The sequence below is a fragment of the Nuphar pumila genome, chromosome 10 (genome assembly GCF_984573655.1).
Source record: "Nuphar pumila chromosome 10, dmNupPumi1.hap1.1, whole genome shotgun sequence".
In the NCBI taxonomy this organism is placed as follows: domain Eukaryota; kingdom Viridiplantae; phylum Streptophyta; class Magnoliopsida; order Nymphaeales; family Nymphaeaceae; genus Nuphar; species Nuphar pumila.
Window position 1 is genome coordinate 6441618 of NC_143258.1, and position 19368 is coordinate 6460985.

The following is a 19368-nucleotide window of genomic DNA, read 5'->3' on the forward strand; positions in this document are numbered from 1 at the left end:
AACAAGAGCAGCAGGTTACACCTTTGCAGTGAGCTCCAACATGCTCTTCACATTCATTATAGCCCTGGCCTTCCTTTCCATGATATGACAGATGCGTGCTGGGATATTCTACTTCTTTGCTGCTTGGATCATCGTCGTGGGTCTCTTTGTGCTATTGTTTTAGCCGGAGACTAAAAGGTTTCGTATCGATGAGATGACTGAAAAGGTATGGAAACAACAATGGTATTGGAAGAGATACATGGTTGATGCGGATGTCAACTCTAAAGTGCACATAAAAGCTACTCACCTATGATGAGAGGAACACATAACAAGATACTTCGAAGGCACCGTGAACAAGTTTTTTGGTTGCATCTCTACTATTAGTATTTTAGTACTTGAGATATTGTTGGTGGAATTAAAAAGAAAGATATGATAGTGCCACAATGGTGGTGATTTTGGTGGTGAGGAGAGAGTGTTGTGTCTTCACCCCCGAACACAAATTCGTGTGTTCGGGTGTGTATGGGGGAATATCTTCGGACCCACGATAATTCATATGCCAATGTTACCCATGATGATTTTATAATGAAATAACATATAAAAAAGATAAATTACATATGAAAAAGATAGATATGCGTTTGACAAAAATGTCTTCTCGTAATATAGATATGCATTTGATGGAAATGTCCTCCCATAAATAGCTTTGCACATTCCCGCGAGTCCAGGTTCTCGCCTTGGTTTTTAGCTTGTGTTACAACACATTGCCGCCTTCTCGTTCCTGCCTTGTGTTACAAAACATTCCCGGTTTCATTCCTACCTCATGGAGATAATTATAACTTGATCGACTGGTTCGATCATTGGTGGGCATCATAGGGGGATTTGTCGGCCATCTCTTTTTACAGTCTTCTCTTCTTCATTTTTGTTTGACAGTATGAAAAAAAGCAATGAACCACAAACATTCCAACAAGTGCCATTAAGGCATCGTGAGTAAATTTTCATGTCATCATGCTGTTATTGAAGAACGTATGTCATCGTGAGTGCCATTAAGACGTTGTATTGTTATTGGAGGTGGATGTTGGCTTTTCGACGGTTGGAAAATTGAAGATATTTGTAAGATGTTGGGACCTGTTGATAAGAATGCTTGGTTACAGATGCAAGAGAGGGCCTCTATCCCATCCGGCATCGTCCATTCACTCAGTATATGCAATATAACATAAATCGTGGTTGTAGTTACATGTTATCGATTTGTAAGATATTGTTTTGTTTTTTAATATCGATTTGTGAGCTATTATGCTGAATTGTCATATTGACTTGTAATATATTATACAATATGTATATCGATTTGCAAGATATTTTGTGTTTTCTAGTATTGATTTATAATATAATTGTAGCATGATTTTAAAACGTCTGCATGTGGAATTCACATTATTGCGCACTTGCGGTGGCGATTTGTGTATTCAAATCGCTGCTCATTTAGCGATTTCTTTTGAAATCACTTTACAACGTCGTAGATACAATTAAATTGCTATCACGCGAATCACTATCATCAATACACATATACGCTAAATCATTTCTTTTATTGGCATGGTAAATAACTCTATGCATAGTATAAAAAAATAACAAATCGTTGTTGCTTTTATACTATGATTCATTTAATCGTTTCTTTGACTTGCTTAACTAATCAATATTCGTTGTTATATGCACTTTGAATAAATCATAGTAACCACGTGCACTGGATAATAACAATTGATGTCTTGTTTATGACAGTGGTGAGCTTTTCATTTAGTTGTAGTAAAGATGATGCATCTCAATCATTGGAAAGTTATGGAGAAGTCAACATCTGTACTAATGATGCACCTATAGAAGTGAACCATAATCATCTATAATCATTTGCACCATACCGAAGCAAGCACATATATTTTGCATCATAGACAAGGAGTGATGCTGATGACCATCTATTTGATCTATTCCTACCGCCTGACCCTCCATCGTTTGCAAACCATCTTTCGCAGTTGAAAAAATATCTCCCTAATCTTCGATATACTTCATGACAAATATGTTACAGTCGTGCGGGTCCATCAACTCTGCCTGTAGAAACATATCGATGATGATGAGATCCCATACATTCTGCAGCTTCATCAGCTCTGCTTCGAAGCTTTCTGCACTAGCAAGCTAGATTTCATGCGCACCTGAAATGCATTCAAAGCACATCACTATTTGGACGTGGGGGTGATGTTGATGATGATGTTTGTTTTCTTTGATGATGATCGTCATGTATTGTATCTAAGCCAAACCATTTGTCAGGATGTATTGTAACTAAATACCCATATTTTTTATAAATGAATATGGTTGTAAATCACGTCGATTTGTATTTATAAAGTTATCGCGATAACGATATGTCTTTATTTGTCTTTGTGAACAATATCGATATGTAATATCGCGATTTACTTATATCGATTTGCAACTGTTACTAAAATTTTGTTTTAGTATAAAACTTAAATCAGTATTAAGTTGTAAAAGGATTTATATTTATGAAGTTACCTCGATTTGTACTTTACTAAGTCTAAACATCATGTCAATTTATTTATTGTTTTTCTTTTCTGCCTTTTATGAATCAATTATTGTGTAAATCGTGATAGAACTTATCGTTCATATAGACAAAGCTCGTAAAAGAAAATCGCGATAGGACAAATTATTCTTGCTTTATGTCCGTGGCTGTATAAATCATGATAGAACTCTTCTTCTATAAAAACTAAATCGCGATTTGTTATAGAAAGAATTATATAATTATAGAATGTTACGTTACAACAAAGAATTATAACTGATTCCAAGCCAATCGATATCAAGCAAATAGCAATAGGACATGGCCTTCATACGTACAAATCGCGATAGGAAGACAAAGCTCTTGAAAGCAAATCATAATTTACAAAGTACACAACGTCAGTTTTTATTTATGAAGGCCGAACATTACAACAATTTATTCAATGGCACTTGGTCTAGTGAAACTCATATATCTTAAAAAATCAAATTCTTTCTATTTTATTTAGAAAATCCGATTTTATGGCATGTTTCGGGTCAAGATTCAACACTTCTAGATCAGATCCCTTAGATTGGGATCCATTTGAAGTTCAAATTTTTGGTCACTCGAATCATACCATGAGGAGCAACTATCACATTTTTTGAGTTTTTTTTCCGTGGTTGATCCTGTGTGTGTTCATGGGCTGGGGATTCGTCTGACAAGGCATTCAACTTTGCTCTCATCTCTCTCTCTCTCTATATATATATATATATATATATAAATGACTTTTTTTCAGCCTTTAATATAGAAAGTACTGTGGGACGCCACAATGTGCAATGCTTTTTATATACTTTTTTATGCGTAAACAAATTTGCCACTTAGTCTAAGGAGGACGGAGCACCTCCTTGTGGTTCAAGGGCCAGATGTCAAACCCTGTCTTTCAAAAGAATTTTGGGAGACTTGGCGATCCCAGGATAAAATCACTATCATTTGATCCAAAACCGCAAGATGGCAGTCTGTCGTGAGTGGAATGTTTCATCGAAAGAAATCCTTGAGTGGTACTAATCCAACATGTTTACCAGAACCGGCCGATGCGTACCATTTTGGCAAAAAATCGATAGGGTACTGACCTGAATCGGCTATTTTTGAATAAATGAAAATATATAAATTTATTTTTTAATATTATTGTAATACTATTTTAATGGTTTTAACACAAAATAATTTTTTTTTTCTGTTTTTTAACTGATTCAGAATGACTCACTCAAGAATCGGCCGATTCACCTGAATAGTTGGCCAAGCTATTCAGATTCGATACCCATACTAACATGATCGGATATGAATTTCCCTTGGTTCCCGAAGGCACACAGAGCACATCTGGTCGCATGTTGATTGGACAATCTTTACAGGTGGTACCAGAAAGCTACCTATCAGTCGACAAAATCACTTACTAAAGATACCAATGTATCAAATTTTATTCAATATCCAACCGAACTACTCTCTTTAGTTAGATTTGTAGTGCGAATTTTGCTACCGAATCTGACAGATATCTACATTTTGAGGGACATCCATATCCACTTATTACATGTAAACATTGGGATATATTATGAGCCTTCAAATATTAATCAGACTTTGACTCCGATTAGCCTATATTTGGTAATTAGTAGGATATCATAATCACCATATCCAGTCCAAGTCTGAACTATATACGTCCCTAACACCGAATGACATTGTCATTCAAATCAAATTACCGAAAAACTGAAAAAGTGCAGCACAGATAAAGGATAAGACAAACCAACAATAGTTACAAGTGGGTATTGAAAACACTGTAAAGTCTGTACTATCAAACTTTTAGATTGGTGGTGTTCTGGATAAATTATTGATGCTTGGGGTTGGATCTTCATTGACCTCTCTTGTTTATGAAACTAATGAATCTATTATTGGCAAAGTGACAGCAAATGGCAAGATTCATCCAGAAAAAACATCACATTGACACTATTAATAGAGTCCCAGTTGGTAATCCCAATCCTATATTATCTATATAATGATAAGAGTAATCTCCACCGCCATTATGATATAATATTGAGCCATTCTTACTTCTGCCTTTGTCTTCTTCCTCATTCTCTTCTTTTTTCCAACCTCTCTCTCTCAAGAAAAGTAAAAGTAAGAAATGCCTGCAATAATAATAGACGGGCCAGGATCTGGCGGGTCAGTTGAGTTTGAGGCCAAGTTTACCTTCTATGTCTTCATATGCGGAATCATGTCAGCCTTTGGAGGTCTCATGTTTGGTTATGATATCGGAATTTCAGGTACCAACAAGTTTTTTTTTTGACATAAGTTCTTGTTTTTCAATCGCCAACGGCTTGGATAATCATGAAAAGACAGGATTGAGATCCTTCCATTTCTTGGTTTTGTAGGTGGGGTGACATCCATGGATGATTTCTTGATCAATTTTTTCCCAAAGGTCTATACCAGGAAGCATGAAGCAAAGGAGAACAACTACTGCAAATATGATAATCAATACCTTCAACTCTTCACGTCCTCCCTGTACGTGGCCGCCTTGGTCTCTACGTTCTTTGCTTCCTACATCTGCAGGAAGTATGGAAGGAGGCCCACCATGAGAGCAGCTTCATTCTTCTTCTTGGTTGGGGTTGTTCTCGATGCAGCTGCCATGAATCTCCCCGTGCTCATCATTGGAAGGATTTTTCTTGGAATTGGAGTTGGCTTTGCTAACAATGTACGTTGTTCATGCCCCCATTACTTTCCTTCGTGCCCATGTTTGTTCTTCTTATTATTGGTTATAATGGTTTTCTGCAAGTTGCCAACTAGTTGTCACCATTGTCACTTGAATTTTAGATTGGTCCATTAAGAGAGAGAGAGAGAGAGAGAGAGAGAGAGAGAGAGAGAGGATTTAATCACACGTATTTAGTTTCTTCTTGCACGAGCATAATCTTAGGCTGTTTGTGTTTGACTCATTAAGGATAAACCCCTGATCAAGCTCAGCTAGTGAGATCATCATGAGTTGACCTGAGCCTGAGCTCATTATGAGCTGATCAAGAGTTGGTTCGTTTCATAAATAAAAAGTTTGTTTTCTCAAGTCTTTTCTAAAAATTGATAATACATGTATAAAACATACAAAAGTTGTGTATGTATACATGTACGTATGTGTATAACATATAAATTATATAATATACAAAATGAGCCTACACGAGATGAGCCGAACTTCGCCTGCACATAGTAGAGTTGGATACCTGGATACCTAAAGAAGCTATCTTATAGCACAGCTCGCCGAGTCCAGTTCCTGAGCTGAGCTGACCTAAAAAGTGAGTTGCTAATCTTGTTTTCTAGCTCCATCACCTACTAATCTGGAAAAGACAACATAAGATTGTCTTTCCTATCCACTATGGAATACCTACATTTAGGTTTTCTTTTTAACCTTCTGTTTCCTTCTATGTTTTCTTCTGTTGATCATCTTCTCATACGGTTCGTTTGTTGTTTATATTTTTCTAACCTTTTTCCTTTTCTAAATTTTCACCACAAAATTTGTTGACTCTGTCAATTTTTATTACTCTGCCGTCTCTGTATTTGAGACAATTCTTTCTACCGTTGATCTGAATATATATATATATATATATATTACTTTACCTTGAAAAAAAAAAAAAAAACTTAAACCATGTCTGCCTTGGAAAAACAAAAACAGGCCGTGCCACTCTTTCTATCAGAGATTGCGCCAACCAGGATTCGTGGGGCCCTCAACATCCTCTTCCAGCTCATGATCACCATCGGTATCCTCATCGCCAACCTTGTCAACTACCGCACCACCACCATCCACCCTTGGGGCTGGCGCCTCTCTCTCGGTGGCGCCGGCATCCCCGCCATCCTCCTCGGTTTGGGCTCCCTCTTCATCGCCGAGACCCCCACCAGCCTCATCCAAAGGGGCCACTTTGATGAGGGCAAAGCCACTCTCGCCAAGATCAGGGGCACCGTCAACGTCGACGCCGAGTTCGCAGAGATCTGCCGCGCCTGCGAGGCCGCCAACCTCGTCAAGCATCCCTTCAGGAAGCTGGCCAACAGAAACAACAGGCCTCCTCTCGTGATAGCGATTCTGCTGCAGGTCTTCCAACAGTTCACCGGGATCAATGCCATCATGTTCTACGCGCCTGTCCTCTTCCAGACCATCGGCTTCAAGAATGATGCATCCTTGCTGTCGTCTGTCATTATTGGAACCATCAACGTTCTCTGCACGATGGTCTCAGTTATCTCGGTTGACAAGGTTGGCAGGAGGGGTTTGCTCCTAGAATCCATTGTTCAGATGCTAATCTCCCAGGTATGTAAACATGTGCTGCAATAATAACAATTAAAAACTTCACAAATGTGCACAACATACAAAAAAAACTTTTAAAGTACACATGAACAATGCCTATTTTTGGACAATATACAAAAAACTTGACAGCTAAAAAAGTAACGTTCTTATGTTGGAGAAACATGATATCAAATAAACCTTTTTCAAACACATCTACACGGTCAGATTGAGCCCACATATAGTTTGTACCTGTGATTTTCAGCTCATTACCTTCATTAGTGCCAAATACTTACCCTTCACAGACTTCTTTTTTCTTGTTTCATACTAATTTTTTTTCTAAAGCCCCTTTAGATGCACTTCATTATTAAATACCTGTGGGTTTGCTTGTTCTATAATGGAGGAGGGAGGACCAGGTGAAATGCGTTTGCAGCCGCACCTAATCACCCACCATCTTTGGGATACAGCATGTCAGCTGTGGGGCCCAACAACAAATGGTGGTTCATCAGGTGCAGCCGCACACTTAAAGTGTGCAATGTGACATTGCACCTGATCTCAATTCATGACCTTGGAGCTACATAGGATGATGTCATGTTTTGCTTTTCTTTTTTTTTAAAGATTTTCTAGATAAAAGAGTTCTCACACAACCAATCCAATAAATGAAGATCTACCATCGATCAAAATTGTGTATGTCCTTGGAAAGAATAAAAAAAAAACTCTCTATGCCAATTTTCTCATGCCAAAGACTCTCAATTTTTGTTCTTGAACCATACATGTTTCTGCCTTGCAGGGTGCAATAGGGACCATCCTTTGGATCAATCTCAAGTCTACAAACTCCCTAGACCACAATGTAGCAATTGCTGTGGTCTTTCTAGTATGCCTCTTTGTGTCCTGCTTTGCTTGGTCATGGGGCCCACTAGGTTGGCTCATACCCAGCGAGACCTTCCCACTGGAAACAAGAGCAGCAGGTTACTCCTTTGCAGTGAGCTCCAACATGCTCTTCACATTCATTATAGCTCAGGCCTTCCTTTCCATGATGTGCCACATGCGTGCTGGGAAATTCTTCTTCTTCGCTGCTTGGATCATCGTCATGGGCCTCTTTGTGTTGTTCTTTTTGCCGGAGACTAAAGGCATCCCTATCGATGAGATGACTGAAAAGGTATGGAAACAACATTGGTATTGGAAGAGATACATGGATGATGAGGATGCCAACTCTAAAGTGCACGTAAAAGCTACTCACCTTTGATGAGAGGAATACATAAAAAGATACTTGCATGGAAGGCACCGCGAACAAGCTTTTCTGTTGCATCCCTACTCACCAGAGATACCGTTGCTGTAACAAAACAGAAAGATAAAGCTGATCAACACGATGATAGTTTAACAGTGGTGGGTGGTGGAGGGGGGCGGGGGGTGATGTTGATCAAGAGCAAGAACGGTGGTGTTGGGAGGAGACTATGGGAGTGACAATTGTTGATGATACAAGATGATGATGTAATTGTAATGTATATGATGATGATAAAAGGATGGGCGATTTACAACTTGACACCTAAGTTTTCTACACCATTTAAAATGTCCTACATTTTGAATTGTTTTTTTAATACGCCTATGTTTTGAATTGCTACTAAATGCATTAAAGCTTTATTATAATTAACGCGGGCAGGTTATATGTTCCCCCCAAAAACACGCGTACAATGCGTGTTTTAGAGTCCCCACTGAGCATTGTGTGGCGCTCAGTGGGGTGTACAGCAGAGCTGTACACCACCGTACATCCTGCAGGCTGATGTACAATGCCCCCGTACAGCCCACTAAGCGCCACGCGACGCTCAGTGTGGGAACCCCGGAACATGCACCGTAGCTACAGTGCGTGTATCGGGGGTGCACCCGCAACACCCTCTCCCAAAAAAGCATCAAGTACAGTTTTGGCATTAAATTTATAACGAAATCTTTTACATTGTATTCTTTTGACATGGAACCCTCGTGGAGACCAACATCGTTTAATGGGTCTGCCCGCTGTTGTGGTAAACCCTGGGAAACACCCAAGCTCTTATGGAGCCCACCAGTTAAAGGCACCTGCATGCCCGGTCGGAATCGAACCAAGGATGATGGGGTCATCACCTTCACCCTAAGCCCGGTGTCGCACGAGCGACCCAAGTGGGTGTTATTACAAACTCTCAAATATGACAATATGATTGCAAAGATTTTATTAGCCACTTTTTTTTGTTCTCGTTCAAACTTTTTTTTTGGATTGACAAGTTAGGTTTATGCTGCTTCCAACAACATTACAAATTGCATATTATAATTACATTTCAAATCTTATTTCATAAAGGAAACCAGTATGAAGGTTTATCCTTTCAAGCCTTATCAATGCCCAAAACCCCTAATTTAGTTTGTTGCCTTGGAACATAGTTACATTCTTTAAGGATCCATTTGCAACAAAATTTATCTAGCTTAAAGAAAAATTTCACTGAATTAAAATTAACCATATCCGACCAATATGAACAACATCATGTCTCATGGACTCCGCAACAACCTTTTGCTAAACGGAATCTATCAACTATTGACACCACTGAACCCCTGGTTGAAAACTGGCTCATTCAAATGGATTCAATTCAAAATCGGAATTGGCTGATTCCATGAATCATTTTGAAAATTGATGCAAGGCCAATCGTGGTATAGAAAACAATGATTTGGATAGAGGGCTATGCAGGAATGCTTGAAGTTATGACATTACAAAAACACCCTTGCATTTGTTTTGGGATCTTCAAAGAATTGCTATAGTTTCAGGATGGATTCACATGGTCTTGGGCTCTAAATACTGGAATCAAAACCACAACCACCTCAACACCGTGTTTTAGAATTCAGAAATGTTTTGATTGGGTGGCTTTTGTTTTTTTTTTTCTTCTTCCTGGACCTAATAAAGATCATTTAATGCAAATTTGTAAATGAGAATAAAAAATGCGAAGGTAAGGACATTCACATCAGACATTTGTGAAGGCCGGCCATACATTTACGGACATACATACTAACTTTATATGTTTTTAGTTAAAGAAAGATTGTGCGTGGTGGTAATCCTAATTCAGAAAATACTGGTCTCGCAACTTTTTTGCCTATATATTTATTTAAATATGCCTAATCTAACCAAAAAATGTGTTCAATGCAATCTATTTGCTAGGAATTGACTTTTAGAATTTTTTTTTTTGAATAACCTTGATGGTAATTACTTTTGGCACCATTCCATATTTTGACCGAAACTACAAAAATACGTCCAACATGGCCAATTCTTTAATCAAAATATGCCAAACATGACTGCTTAATTTTTTTCTAACAGTTACCATCTTATCGCCAAACAAATTAGATGCCTTGGTCATGTAATTATTGCCTGAAAAAATCAAGCACAAGGTAATTTTTGCCCCAAAAAATAAGGCACCATGTCAGTTGTCACCAGGAGAAATCAGGAACCAAGTTGTCTAAAAAATCAAATGCCTAAAATTTTAAGTGACAAAGGAAAAAAATATCAAGTAAACAGTAAATTGGTTATGTTCATTATATTTTTTAACTTTTTGTTAGCAATGGTATTTCAAATAAAAATGAAGGTCATCAACATTATTTCCCATTTTTTTAATAAAAATTATGATTTTATGAGTTTTAACGTTATTAAACTTTTAAACCATTGATTTTTTAGGCCTTATAAAAAACCTGTTCACATGTCACAATCAGATAATTCAAAACCCTATTTCTACTAAACAGACCAACAAGGTCACCTTTATAAGATGAATTAAAAAAAAAAGTACCAAAAGGTTGAAAATTAATGTTGTCCACACCTTTCTACCATTAGGAGGAACTATCACATTTTTTGAGAATTTTTTTTAGTGGCTGATCATGTGTGCAATTCATTGCCGGGGATTCGTCTCACAAGGCATTCAACATTACTGTCATCTCTCTCTTTATCAATCCAATAAATGAAGATCTACCATTGATCAAAATTGTGTATGTCCTTGGAAAGAACAAAAAAAAAACTCTCTATGCCAAATTTCACATGCCAAAAACAATTTTTGGCTTTGAACCATACATGTTTCTACGTTTCAGAGTGCAATAGGGACCATCCTTTGGATCAATATCAAGTCCACAAACTCCCTAGACCACAATGTAGCAATTGTTGTGGTCTTTCTAGTATGCCTCTTTGTGTTCTGCTTTGCTTGGTCTTGAGGCCCACTAGGTTGGCTCATACCCAACGAATCCTTTCCCCCGAAAACAAGAGCAGCAGGTTACACCTTTGCAGTGAGCTCCAACATGCTCTTCACATTCATTATAGCCCTGGCCTTCCTTTCCATGATATGACAGATGCGTGCTGGGATATTCTACTTCTTTGCTGCTTGGATCATCGTCGTGGGTCTCTTTGTGCTATTGTTTTAGCCGGAGACTAAAAGGTTTCGTATCGATGAGATGACTGAAAAGGTATGGAAACAACAATGGTATTGGAAGAGATACATGGTTGATGCGGATGTCAACTCTAAAGTGCACATAAAAGCTACTCACCTATGATGAGAGGAACACATAACAAGATACTTCGAAGGCACCGTGAACAAGTTTTTTGGTTGCATCTCTACTATTAGTATTTTAGTACTTGAGATATTGTTGGTGGAATTAAAAAGAAAGATATGATAGTGCCACAATGGTGGTGATTTTGGTGGTGAGGAGAGAGTGTTGTGTCTTCACCCCCGAACACAAATTCGTGTGTTCGGGTGTGTATGGGGGAATATCTTCGGACCCACGATAATTCATATGCCAATGTTACCCATGATGATTTTATAATAAAATAAGATATAAAAAAGATAAATTACATATGAAAAAGATAGATATGCGTTTGACAAAAATGTCTTCTCGTAATATAGATATGCATTTGATGGAAATGTCCTCCCATAAATAGCTTTGCACATTCCCGCGAGTCCAGGTTCTCGCCTTGGTTTTTAGCTTGTGTTACAACACATTGCCGCCTTCTCGTTCCTGCCTTGTGTTACAAAACATTCCCGGTTTCATTCCTACCTCATGGAGATAATTATAACTTGATCGACTGGTTCGATCATTGGTGGGCATCATAGGGGGATTTGTCGGCCATCTCTTTTTACAGTCTTCTCTTCTTCATTTTTGTTTGACAGTATGAAAAAAAGCAATGAACCACAAACATTCCAACAAGTGCCATTAAGGCATCGTGAGTAAATTTTCATGTCATCATGCTGTTATTGAAGAACGTATGTCATCGTGAGTGCCATTAAGACGTTGTATTGTTATTGGAGGTGGATGTTGGCTTTTCGACGGTTGGAAAATTGAAGATATTTGTAAGATGTTGGGACCTGTTGATAAGAATGCTTGGTTACAGATGCAAGAGAGGGCCTCTATCCCATCCGGCATCGTCCATTCACTCAGTATATGCAATATAACATAAATCGTGGTTGTAGTTACATGTTATCGATTTGTAAGATATTGTTTTGTTTTTTAATATCGATTTGTGAGCTATTATGCTGAATTGTCATATTGACTTGTAATATATTATACAATATGTATATCGATTTGCAAGATATTTTGTGTTTTCTAGTATTGATTTATAATATAATTGTAGCATGATTTTAAAACGTCTGCATGTGGAATTCACATTATTGCGCACTTGCGGTGGCGATTTGTGTATTCAAATCGCTGCTCATTTAGCGATTTCTTTTGAAATCACTTTACAACGTCGTAGATACAATTAAATTGCTATCACGCGAATCACTATCATCAATACACATATACGCTAAATCGTTTCTTTTATTGGCATGGTAAATAACTCTATGCATAGTATAAAAAAATAACAAATCGTTGTTGCTTTTATACTATGATTCATTTAATCGTTTCTTTGACTTGCTTAACTAATCAATATTCGTTGTTATATGCACTTTGAATAAATCATAGTAACCACGTGCACTGGATAATAACAATTGATGTCTTGTTTATGACAGTGGTGAGCTTTTCATTTAGTTGTAGTAAAGATGATGCATCTCAATCATTGGAAAGTTATGGAGAAGTCAACATCTGTACTAATGATGCACCTATAGAAGTGAACCATAATCATCTATAATCATTTGCACCATACCGAAGCAAGCACATATATTTTGCATCATAGACAAGGAGTGATGCTGATGACCATCTATTTGATCTATTCCTACCGCCTGACCCTCCATCGTTTGCAAACCATCTTTCGCAGTTGAAAAAATATCTCCCTAATCTTCGATATACTTCATGACAAATATGTTACAGTCGTGCGGGTCCATCAACTCTGCCTGTAGAAACATATCGATGATGATGAGATCCCATACATTCTGCAGCTTCATCAGCTCTGCTTCGAAGCTTTCTGCACTAGCAAGCTAGATTTCATGCGCACCTGAAATGCATTCAAAGCACATCACTATTTGGACGTGGGGGTGATGTTGATGATGATGTTTGTTTTCTTTGATGATGATCGTCATGTATTGTATCTAAGCCAAACCATTTGTTAGGATGTATTGTAACTAAATACTCATATTTTTTATAAATGAATATGGTTGTAAATCACGTCGATTTGTATTTATAAAGTTATCGCGATAACGATATGTCTTTATTTGTCTTTGTGAACGATATCGATATGTAATATCGCGATTTACTTATATCGATTTGCAACTGTTACTAAAATTTTGTTTTAGTATAAAACTTAAATCAGTATTAAGTTGTAAAAGGATTTATATTTATGAAGTTACCTCGATTTGTACTTTACTAAGTCTAAACATCATGTCAATTTATTTATTGTTTTTCTTTTCTGCCTTTTATGAATCAATTATTGTGTAAATCGTGATAGAACTTATCGTTCATATAGACAAAGCTCGTAAAAGAAAATCGCGATAGGACAAATTATTCTTGCTTTATGTCCGTGGCTGTATAAATCATGATAGAACTCTTCTTCTATAAAAACTAAATCGCGATTTGTTATAGAAAGAATTATATAATTATAGAATGTTACGTTACAACAAAGAATTATAACTGATTCCAAGCCAATCGATATCAAGCAAATAGCAATAGGACATGGCCTTCATACGTACAAATCGCGATAGGAAGACAAAGCTCTTGAAAGCAAATCATAATTTACAAAGTACACAACGTCAGTTTTTATTTATGAAGGCCGAACATTACAACAATTTATTCAATGGCACTTGGTCTAGTGAAACTCATATATCTTAAAAAATCAAATTCTTTCTATTTTATTTAGAAAATCCGATTTTATGGCATGTTTCGGGTCAAGATTCAACACTTCTAGATCAGATCCCTTAGATTGGGATCCATTTGAAGTTCAAATTTTTGGTCACTCGAATCATACCATGAGGAGCAACTATCACATTTTTTGAGTTTTTTTTCCGTGGTTGATCCTGTGTGTGTTCATGGGCTGGGGATTCGTCTGACAAGGCATTCAACTTTGCTCTCATCTCTCTCTCTCTCTCTATATATATATATATATATATATAAATGACTTTTTTTCAGCCTTTAATATAGAAAGTACTGTGGGACGCCACAATGTGCAATGCTTTTTATATACTTTTTTATGCGTAAACAAATTTGCCACTTAGTCTAAGGAGGACGGAGCACCTCCTTGTGGTTCAAGGGCCAGATGTCAAACCCTGTCTTTCAAAAGAATTTTGGGAGACTTGGCGATCCCAGGATAAAATCACTATCATTTGATCCAAAACCGCAAGATGGCAGTCTGTCGTGAGTGGAATGTTTCATCGAAAGAAATCCTTGAGTGGTACTAATCCAACATGTTTACCAGAACCGGCCGATGCGTACCATTTTGGCAAAAAATCGATAGGGTACTGACCTGAATCGGCTATTTTTGAATAAATGAAAATATATAAATTTATTTTTTAATATTATTGTAATACTATTTTAATGGTTTTAACACAAAATAATTTTTTTTTTCTGTTTTTTAACTGATTCAGAATGACTCACTCAAGAATCGGCCGATTCACCTGAATAGTTGGCCAAGCTATTCAGATTCGATACCCATACTAACATGATCGGATATGAATTTCCCTTGGTTCCCGAAGGCACACAGAGCACATCTGGTCGCATGTTGATTGGACAATCTTTACAGGTGGTACCAGAAAGCTACCTATCAGTCGACAAAATCACTTACTAAAGATACCAATGTATCAAATTTTATTCAATATCCAACCGAACTACTCTCTTTAGTTAGATTTGTAGTGCGAATTTTGCTACCGAATCTGACAGATATCTACATTTTGAGGGACATCCATATCCACTTATTACATGTAAACATTGGGATATATTATGAGCCTTCAAATATTAATCAGACTTTGACTCCGATTAGCCTATATTTGGTAATTAGTAGGATATCATAATCACCATATCCAGTCCAAGTCTGAACTATATACGTCCCTAACACCGAATGACATTGTCATTCAAATCAAATTACCGAAAAACTGAAAAAGTGCAGCACAGATAAAGGATAAGACAAACCAACAATAGTTACAAGTGGGTATTGAAAACACTGTAAAGTCTGTACTATCAAACTTTTAGATTGGTGGTGTTCTGGATAAATTATTGATGCTTGGGGTTGGATCTTCATTGACCTCTCTTGTTTATGAAACTAATGAATCTATTATTGGCAAAGTGACAGCAAATGGCAAGATTCATCCAGAAAAAACATCACATTGACACTATTAATAGAGTCCCAGTTGGTAATCCCAATCCTATATTATCTATATAATGATAAGAGTAATCTCCACCGCCATTATGATATAATATTGAGCCATTCTTACTTCTGCCTTTGTCTTCTTCCTCATTCTCTTCTTTTTTCCAACCTCTCTCTCTCAAGAAAAGTAAAAGTAAGAAATGCCTGCAATAATAATAGACGGGCCAGGATCTGGCGGGTCAGTTGAGTTTGAGGCCAAGTTTACCTTCTATGTCTTCATATGCGGAATCATGTCAGCCTTTGGAGGTCTCATGTTTGGTTATGATATCGGAATTTCAGGTACCAACAAGTTTTTTTTTTGACATAAGTTCTTGTTTTTCAATCGCCAACGGCTTGGATAATCATGAAAAGACAGGATTGAGATCCTTCCATTTCTTGGTTTTGTAGGTGGGGTGACATCCATGGATGATTTCTTGATCAATTTTTTCCCAAAGGTCTATACCAGGAAGCATGAAGCAAAGGAGAACAACTACTGCAAATATGATAATCAATACCTTCAACTCTTCACGTCCTCCCTGTACGTGGCCGCCTTGGTCTCTACGTTCTTTGCTTCCTACATCTGCAGGAAGTATGGAAGGAGGCCCACCATGAGAGCAGCTTCATTCTTCTTCTTGGTTGGGGTTGTTCTCGATGCAGCTGCCATGAATCTCCCCGTGCTCATCATTGGAAGGATTTTTCTTGGAATTGGAGTTGGCTTTGCTAACAATGTACGTTGTTCATGCCCCCATTACTTTCCTTCGTGCCCATGTTTGTTCTTCTTATTATTGGTTATAATGGTTTTCTGCAAGTTGCCAACTAGTTGTCACCATTGTCACTTGAATTTTAGATTGGTCCATTAAGAGAGAGAGAGAGAGAGAGAGAGAGAGGATTTAATCACACGTATTTAGTTTCTTCTTGCACGAGCATAATCTTAGGCTGTTTGTGTTTGACTCATTAAGGATAAACCCCTGATCAAGCTCAGCTAGTGAGATCATCATGAGTTGACCTGAGCCTGAGCTCATTATGAGCTGATCAAGAGTTGGTTCGTTTCATAAATAAAAAGTTTGTTTTCTCAAGTCTTTTCTAAAAATTGATAATACATGTATAAAACATACAAAAGTTGTGTATGTATACATGTACGTATGTGTATAACATATAAATTATATAATATACAAAATGAGCCTACACGAGATGAGCCGAACTTCGCCTGCACATAGTAGAGTTGGATACCTGGATACCTAAAGAAGCTATCTTATAGCACAGCTCGCCGAGTCCAGTTCCTGAGCTGAGCTGACCTAAAAAGTGAGTTGCTAATCTTGTTTTCTAGCTCCATCACCTACTAATCTGGAAAAGACAACATAAGATTGTCTTTCCTATCCACTATGGAATACCTACATTTAGGTTTTCTTTTTAACCTTCTGTTTCCTTCTATGTTTTCTTCTGTTGATCATCTTCTCATACGGTTCGTTTGTTGTTTATATTTTTCTAACCTTTTTCCTTTTCTAAATTTTCACCACAAAATTTGTTGACTCTGTCAATTTTTATTACTCTGCCGTCTCTGTATTTGAGACAATTCTTTCTACCGTTGATCTGAATATATATATATATATATATATATATTACTTTACCTTGAAAAAAAAAAAAAAAACTTAAACCATGTCTGCCTTGGAAAAACAAAAACAGGCCGTGCCACTCTTTCTATCAGAGATTGCGCCAACCAGGATTCGTGGGGCCCTCAACATCCTCTTCCAGCTCATGATCACCATCGGTATCCTCATCGCCAACCTTGTCAACTACCGCACCACCACCATCCACCCTTGGGGCTGGCGCCTCTCTCTCGGTGGCGCCGGCATCCCCGCCATCCTCCTCGGTTTGGGCTCCCTCTTCATCGCCGAGACCCCCACCAGCCTCATCCAAAGGGGCCACTTTGATGAGGGCAAAGCCACTCTCGCCAAGATCAGGGGCACCGTCAACGTCGACGCCGAGTTCGCAGAGATCTGCCGCGCCTGCGAGGCCGCCAACCTCGTCAAGCATCCCTTCAGGAAGCTGGCCAACAGAAACAACAGGCCTCCTCTCGTGATAGCGATTCTGCTGCAGGTCTTCCAACAGTTCACCGGGATCAATGCCATCATGTTCTACGCGCCTGTCCTCTTCCAGACCATCGGCTTCAAGAATGATGCATCCTTGCTGTCGTCTGTCATTATTGGAACCATCAACGTTCTCTGCACGATGGTCTCAGTTATCTCGGTTGACAAGGTTGGCAGGAGGGGTTTGCTCCTAGAATCCATTGTTCAGATGCTAATCTCCCAGGTATGTAAACATGTGCTGCAATAATAACAATTAAAAACTTCACAAATGTGCACAACATACAAAAAAAACTTTTAAAGTACACATGAACAATGCCTATTTTTGGACAATATACAAAAAACTTGACAGCTAAAAAAGTAACGTTCTTATGTTGGAGAAACATGATATCAAATAAACCTTTTTCAAACACATCTACACGGTCAGATTGAGCCCACATATAGTTTGTACCTGTGATTTTCAGCTCATTACCTTCATTAGTGCCAAATACTTACCCTTCACAGACTTCTTTTTTCTTGTTTCATACTAATTTTTTTTCTAAAGCCCCTTTAGATGCACTTCATTATTAAATACCTGTGGGTTTGCTTGTTCTATAATGGAGGAGGGAGGACCAGGTGAAATGCGTTTGCAGCCGCACCTAATCACCCACCATCTTTGGGATACAGCATGTCAGCTGTGGGGCCCAACAACAAATGGTGGTTCATCAGGTGCAGCCGCACACTTAAAGTGTGCAATGTGACATTGCACCTGATCTCAATTCATGACCTTGGAGCTACATAGGATGATGTCATGTTTTGCTTTTCTTTTTTTTTAAAGATTTTCTAGATAAAAGAGTTCTCACACAACCAATCCAATAAATGAAGATCTACCATCGATCAAAATTGTGTATGTCCTTGGAAAGAATAAAAAAAAAACTCTCTATGCCAATTTTCTCATGCCAAAGACTCTCAATTTTTGTTCTTGAACCATACATGTTTCTGCCTTGCAGGGTGCAATAGGGACCATCCTTTGGATCAATCTCAAGTCTACAAACTCCCTAGACCACAATGTAGCAATTGCTGTGGTCTTTCTAGTATGCCTCTTTGTGTCCTGCTTTGCTTGGTCATGGGGCCCACTAGGTTGGCTCATACCCAGCGAGACCTTCCCACTGGAAACAAGAGCAGCAGGTTACTCCTTTGCAGTGAGCTCCAACATGCTCTTCACATTCATTATAGCTCAGGCCTTCCTTTCCATGATGTGCCACATGCGTGCTGGGATATTCTTCTTCTTCGCTGCTTGGATCATCGTCATGGGCCTCTTTGTGTTGTTCTTTTTGCCGGAGACTAAAGGCATCCCTATCGATGAGATGACTGAAAAGGTATGGAAACAACATTGGTATTGGAAGAGATACATGGATGATGAGGATGCCAACTCTAAAGCGCACGTAAAAGCTACTCACCTTTGATGAGAGGAATACATAAAAAAATACTTGCATGGAAGGCAACGCGAACAAGCTTTTCTGTTGTGTCTCTACTCACCAGAGATACCGTTGCTGTAACAAAACAGAAAGATAAAGCTGATCAACACGATGATAGTTTAACAGTGGTGGGTGGTGGAGGGGGGCGGGGGGTGATGTTGATCAAGAGCAAGAACGGTGGTGTTGGGAGGAGACTATGGGAGTGACAATTGTTGATGATACAAGATGATGATGTAATTGTAATGTATATGATGATGATAAAAGGATGGGCGATTTACAACTTG

At 38.2% G+C, this 19368-nt stretch overlaps 2 protein-coding genes across 2 annotated transcripts; both read left to right on the forward strand.

Annotated features, from left to right (window-relative positions):
* The first annotated feature begins 4661 nt into the window (after window positions 1-4661).
* On the forward strand, window positions 4662-8037 carry LOC149823382 (sugar transport protein MST4-like). Its single transcript, XM_090019945.1, has 4 exons — window positions 4662-4800; window positions 4909-5228; window positions 6192-6818; window positions 7582-8037. The coding sequence occupies exons 1-4, from the start codon at window positions 4662-4664 to the stop codon at window positions 8035-8037; spliced, it is 1542 nt and encodes a 513-aa protein (XP_089876071.1).
* Window positions 8038-15704: 7667 nt separating this feature from the next.
* Window positions 15705-19072, forward strand: LOC149823383 (sugar transport protein MST4-like). Its single transcript, XM_090019946.1, has 4 exons — window positions 15705-15843; window positions 15952-16271; window positions 17227-17853; window positions 18617-19072. Exons 1-4 carry the CDS (start codon window positions 15705-15707, stop codon window positions 19070-19072), a joined length of 1542 nt encoding a protein of 513 aa, XP_089876072.1.
* Window positions 19073-19368: the final 296 nt, after the last annotated feature.

Coding starts and splice junctions, on each gene's coding strand:
- LOC149823382 (XM_090019945.1), top strand. CDS start 4,662: ATGCCTGCAATAATAATAGACGGGCCAGGATCTGGCGGGTCAGTTGAG. Junction 4,801..4,908: donor TTATGATATCGGAATTTCAG/GTACCAACAAGT, acceptor TTGGTTTTGTAG/GTGGGGTGACATCCATGGAT. Junction 6,819..7,581: donor TTCAGATGCTAATCTCCCAG/GTATGTAAACAT, acceptor TCTGCCTTGCAG/GGTGCAATAGGGACCATCCT.
- LOC149823383 (XM_090019946.1), top strand. CDS start 15,705: ATGCCTGCAATAATAATAGACGGGCCAGGATCTGGCGGGTCAGTTGAG. Junction 16,272..17,226: donor GAGTTGGCTTTGCTAACAAT/GTACGTTGTTCA, acceptor AAACAAAAACAG/GCCGTGCCACTCTTTCTATC. Junction 17,854..18,616: donor TTCAGATGCTAATCTCCCAG/GTATGTAAACAT, acceptor TCTGCCTTGCAG/GGTGCAATAGGGACCATCCT.